The sequence below is a fragment of the Poecilia reticulata genome, linkage group LG11 (assembly GCF_000633615.1).
Source record: "Poecilia reticulata strain Guanapo linkage group LG11, Guppy_female_1.0+MT, whole genome shotgun sequence".
In the NCBI taxonomy this organism is placed as follows: Eukaryota; Metazoa; Chordata; class Actinopteri; order Cyprinodontiformes; family Poeciliidae; genus Poecilia; species Poecilia reticulata.
This window is the reverse complement of record NC_024341.1, coordinates 28,365,935-28,371,453: the sequence shown is the minus strand read 5'-3', so window position 1 is coordinate 28,371,453 and position 5,519 is coordinate 28,365,935. Positions and strand designations below refer to the sequence as shown.

Here is a 5,519-nt window from a genome sequence, read left to right as displayed (position 1 = left end):
CAGTGTGTCAGTGTGTATCACTGTGTGTATCACAGTGTGTGTGACCTTCCTGTTCCCCCCCAGCCTCCTTCAGCCCGTTCTCCCAGAGCTCCCAGCAGCCCCAGAGCTCCGCTGAGCGTTGGAGGGTTTCGTCCTGCAGCACGCCCGACATCACGCAGAGGCAGCGGCGACGCAACTCCACGCCGGTGAGCCGGGGGTCAGAGGTCATTTCTAACCTGTTGCTTGAATAATTAGAAGCTGCAACTTTCTGACAACTCAGAACGTGTTGTCAGCTGTTGCTATGGCGACACACAAATCGCCATTAAACCGGCGCACATGATTGATTGAGATCAATAATTTCTGTTCTGATTATTAATAGTTTTTGAAGGACATTTTTGCTAACAGATTAAATAATCTATTTTATTTATGTTTGATTTTTATTTCAGTTTGATTTATTAGTTTTGCTTGTTTTATTTTGGATATATTTAAAATTCTTTCAGTGATGAGAGTTTATTTCAAAGTTACATTTTATTAGTCATATTTCACTGGAGAGGAAGAACCTGCATTATTAAATCATTATCAATATACGAACTGAAAATGATCTCAAAAAACCACATTTATTGTTAATCACAATAATGACTGGGTCAGTTCATCCGCGCGCGCTGCTGCCCCCTGCAGGTGGAGAAGAAGAAGAAGGAGAAGAAGGACAAGGAGAGAGAGAACGAGAAGGAGAAGAGCGCGCTCGCCAAGGAGAGAGTGCAGAAGAAGAGACAGATGACATCATCAGCGAGCGCCGGCGTCTCCAGGTCCAGACAGGAGGCCAGGTACCGCCCGGATCCGGAACGTCTCCTTTCATCCTCCTCTCTGGTCCGTAGCGCCCCCCGGGCCAGGAACCGGCCCCCGTCTCCGGCCCCCAGGAGCCGCCCGCTGTCCCCTCTGGTGCCGGCCTCCAAGCCGCCCCCGGGCCAGAAGACGCCCTCAGCCGCCGCCAAGCCCCGCCCCAAACGGGCCCAGACGCCCGCCAGAGTGCAGCCGCAGGCTGTGGCCGCCGTTACCGTGGAAACCAGAGAGGAGGAGAATAACAGTAGGTTGCCACGGCGATATACACTGTAAACACAGATACGTTAGCAGAACTCAAACTCAGAGTTTCTACACTTAAAATCACAAGTTTCTTTAATTTTTATTAAACTTTCACATTTTTATTCCATTTTAAAAACATTTCAGAACAACCATTTAAAGTTTTTAGATATATAAATTCAAACATTTTCACCTTTCAACAGAACTCAAATAATAATGATAAAATGTTTCTATTGTTTTAAGAACAGAAATTAAAATATTCTGACTTTCATCAAAGCACAAAATGTAACGAAAAGTAAAAATGACGGTTATAAAGACTGAGAAGCTGAATGTTTTAAAAGAAAAGTGAAAATAAAACCTACAGTTTGAGTTGGATGGACTTAAAAACTAATATTTTACACTAACTCAACACTTTTAAGTTTGTAGAATATTTTTTAGAGAATATTGAGTTTCTGCTGTTGAATCTAATGGATTCAGTTGATGGTTCGGGTTTACAGTGTCAGGTGGGCTCAGAACAGCCAATCAGGGAGCTCCAGAGCCTCCCGTGTTTTTACAGGATCCAGTCGGACCCGACCAGAGAGGAGGAGTTTTCCTCCGACATCATTTCCTGTGTTTCTCCTCAGGCTGCAGCGCCGTTCCTGCCATCGTGGTTTCCTCCGCCCCGCTCACGCCTCCGTCCCTCAGCCCGCCCGTCGTAGCGTCGCAGCCCGCTGCTGCCGCCGTCGGGTCCGGGTCCGCCCCGGCTGCGGCGCCGCCCAGCAAGCCGTCGGCCGGCACCAACGACCCGGAGGAGGCGGCGCGCGCTCTGGCAGAGAAACGGCGTCAGGCCCGGGAGCAGCGGGAGCGGGAGGAGCAGGAACGGCTGGAGCAGGAGCGCCGCAACAGGTGAGGATGACGTCATCGCAGAGAGGATGACATCAGCAGGTCTGGACTGACCCGGGTGGTGTTCATTTGTGGCTTCAGAAACTCTGACTAGGACAGGAAGGAAAACTATGTTAATGTTGCATGTCGTGTTTATCAGCTCATGCTACTTTCAAATAGTTAAAATAATATGAAACATTTAATAACTGCATTTAACATCCAGATATTTTTTAAAGTTTGCTGCTCCTGTACGGTTAAATTCATTCACTATGACAACTGATACAACGTAAGCTAATCCCAAATGGTGCTAATGCTAGTGATGGGGCCCGGATGAAAATCTGCCCAGGGCCCCAGAGCGGTTTGGGCCGGCCCTGCCAGAGCGGAGATCAGGTTTCATTCCCGCGTTAGCCTGACGCCGCTCTCTGCTCCTCAGGCTCCTGCGGGAGGAAGCGGCGGCCCGCGACGCCGAGGAGAGGAGGCGGCGCGAAGAGGAGGCGCGCTTCATGGAGGAGCAGCAGCGCCTCCGGGATGAAGCTCAGCGCACCGAGGAAGAGGAGGAGGCGCAGAGGAAGGCCAAGGCCGAGCAGGAGGAGAACGAGAAGCTGCAGAGGCAGGTGGGTCACTGCCGAGGTGCTGCCCCCTGCTGGCTGTGGAAGCTACTGGAGGATGTTTTCCACCAAGAACCACTGAAGGAAACGACACAAAAACCTCTGAAGACACTGAGAGCAACTTCCTTCTTCACCAGATGGAAACAAGATGGAGGATTTTAGCGGCTGGAGGATTTCTCTTTAGGCTAAAGACCAGGAGCCATTTCTGCTGCTAGCGCAGGATGTGGCGATCCAGATCCTGGAGGGCCGTTGTCCTGCGGCTCTTAATGTTGAACCTGCTTCAGTCAAACAGTGACTCTCCTCCTTAGAGCAGTCGGGTTCTCCAGGTCGTGCTAATGACCTCTTTATTTGACTCGGGTGTGTTGAAGCAGATCGCATCTAAAGGTTGCAGGACACGAGTTGCTCACCCTGTGCTAGCGCTAGGCTAGCATGTTGGTTTTGGTTGTATTTACCCAGAATGCCGAGGTTCGGAGGACCAGAGTTTGATTTCTCCATTTTAATCCGACTCCAGTCCATTTGCCCAGAAAGTCCGGTTTGGTTGGTGAGGTGTGAACGCTAGTCGACCTCTGACCTCTGGTCCTCCAAACCTCGGTCTGGGTTCGGTTGAAGTGAACTCTGGTTTGGTTTGAATGTGAGCGGTGGAGCGGAGACCGCTCCACAAGCAGGAAGTGGACTACAGCGCAGGGCATTCTGGGTAAATGCAACCAAAGCTAACATGCTAGCCTAGCGCTAGCAGCAGAAACGGCTCCTGGTCTTTAGCCTAAATAGAAATCCTCCAACCGCTAAAATCTGACGCCGGAGCATCAGGCGTTGATTAAGGATTTAAGGATTTCAGAGTTTATGTTTCTGAGCTGCAGGGGGTAAAAACACGGCAGACTCAGCCTCTGCTGCCCCCTGCTGGCTGCAGGCTGAGCTGGTCAGAGCGTTTGTGTCTCTGTCCTGCAGAGGGACGAGGCAGAGGCCAAGGCCCGCGAGGAGGCGGAGCGTCAGCGCGAGGAGAGGGAGAAGCACTTCCTGAAGGAGGAGCAGGAGCGGCTGGAGAGGAAGAAGGTGAGGGAAAGTTCATGTAGTCACGGCGCTTCGCTGTGAGCGCTGAGCTGATGTGATCTGGTGTTGGCAGCGCCTGGAGGAGATCATGAAGCGGACCCGCAGGAGCGACGCCGGAGAAAAGGTTGGTGTGATCCGCCCCGAGTCGCCGCTCGTTGTTGAGGCGTAAAAACACAACACTGCTGTTGTTCCGTCCTCAGAAGGACGTCAGAGCGCCGCCGCAGGTCAACGGCTCCGAGCCCAACCAAGGTCACGGTAAGGTCGCTGCGTGACACCGCAGTGCAGGAAGATTCCTCCTGTTTGGTTTCAGAAACAAAAAAAACAAAACTGAACTCAGCAAATGAACCTGGAAAAGATCAGCAGCTGGACGCAACAGAGCTGAAAGCAAACAGTATCTTACCTCCAACAAAACGACACAGAAACTGGTAAAGACTTTTCAGGATTCGATTAAATCCACAAGAAAAACGGTAAAAATGATTATTAAAACGACCAAAAACGAAACACAATCAATCACAATAAGTAATAGTTTGACTGAAAACTAAAACTTTAGTCTTGGATTTCCTGGATTTTTAAAAACTCACTAAAATAAACCAAAAAACACAACATGCAGTAAATACAGAGAAATACTACATTTAGTAAAAGTCATGGAAGCAAAATAAGATATTACTAACATGATAATAAAGAAACTAACATTCATTATATAAAAATAAATATATATCAGTGTGACGTATGGCAAGACGAGTTTATTTTTATATCACAGTAAAGATCAGAAACGCAAAAATAAAAATATTCAGGTTTCAACTGAATAATTTTACAGTTGAAACCTTAAACAAAAAAACAGTGAAATGTTCAATCTGACGTCATAAAACATGTTTATTAAATATTACACGTCATTTTAGGTGTTTCAGGTCAAAAAGGAAATGATTAAAAAACAGTCAAATTAAAAGCTGCATTTATTTCTGAAATCTGTGTTTCGGCATAAAAATATATAAAACACAAAGTTCCTATAAATATGTTGTTTTTTTAAACATATGAACTTTATGTTACGACATTTATGAAGTTTTCCTTCAACTAAAGGGATTTTACAATTTTCTCATTTTAGTACATCAGTATTATTATTGGAGTTAATTATAATAAATGATAAAAATAAACAATAATTTATAAATAATAGTAATAAATTGTTTTATTAAGGATAAATGTATAACTATGAATAATTAATAGTAATAATAATAATTGATGTCTCAGCAGCTGCTGCCCCCCTGCTGGGCCCCGGGCCCCCCGCCCCTGGCCCCCCTCTGACCGGCCCTGTGGCCATTAATGGCGTCCAGCCCGCCTCGCATCAGAACGGCGTCTCGGCCAACGGCGAGCTGGAGCGCCGTGCCTTTGAGGGGGCGGAGCCTTACCTGAGGAAGGCGGGTGCCATGAAGCCGCAGCATGTGGCAGGTAGCCAATCAGAGCGCAGCTTTCACCAGGTGAAGGAAAAAGTGACCAAACTCATTATCCTCTCTGCTGTCTACCTGCAGAGGTTCTGTGAATCGCCATGGAGACCACCTGTAGGCCACGCCCCTCAGACCAGCAGAGTGCCAAACATGGAGGAACTGAAACTTTAAAACTTTGCGTCACTTCCTGTTCCAGCGCCGAACCGGGAGAGGTTTTCCTTCCTGCTGCAGCTGATTGGCCGAAACCCGACGGAACGGCTGCAGCTGATTGGCCGAAACCCGACGGAACAGCTGCAGCTGATTGGCCGAAACCCGACGGAACGGCTGCAGCTGATTGGCTGAAACCCGACGGAACGGCTGCAGCTGATTGGCCGAAACCCGATGGAACAGCTGCAGCTGATTGGCCGAAACCCGACAAAACGGCTGCAGCTGATTGGCCGAAACCCGACGGAACAGCTGCAGCTGATTGGCCGAAACCCGACAAAACGGCTGCAGCTGATTGGCCGAA

General features: G+C 48.5%; 1 protein-coding gene across 1 annotated transcript in view; it reads left to right on the top strand.

The window, feature by feature from the left end:
- Positions 1–5,186, top strand: part of map7d1b (MAP7 domain containing 1b) — a 24,028-nt gene extending 18,842 nt beyond the window's left edge. Inside the window, exons 8-16 of the mRNA XM_017307389.1 lie at positions 64–185; positions 658–1,063; positions 1,680–1,941; positions 2,351–2,531; positions 3,471–3,575; positions 3,646–3,696; positions 3,773–3,827; positions 4,818–5,015; positions 5,096–5,186. Coding sequence (XP_017162878.1) covers positions 64–185; positions 658–1,063; positions 1,680–1,941; positions 2,351–2,531; positions 3,471–3,575; positions 3,646–3,696; positions 3,773–3,827; positions 4,818–5,015; positions 5,096–5,106 — 1,391 coding nt within the window. The 3' untranslated portion in view covers positions 5,107–5,186. The remainder of the gene's footprint in view (positions 1–63; positions 186–657; positions 1,064–1,679; positions 1,942–2,350; positions 2,532–3,470; positions 3,576–3,645; positions 3,697–3,772; positions 3,828–4,817; positions 5,016–5,095) is intronic.
- The last annotated feature ends 333 nt before the right edge of the window (positions 5,187–5,519 follow it).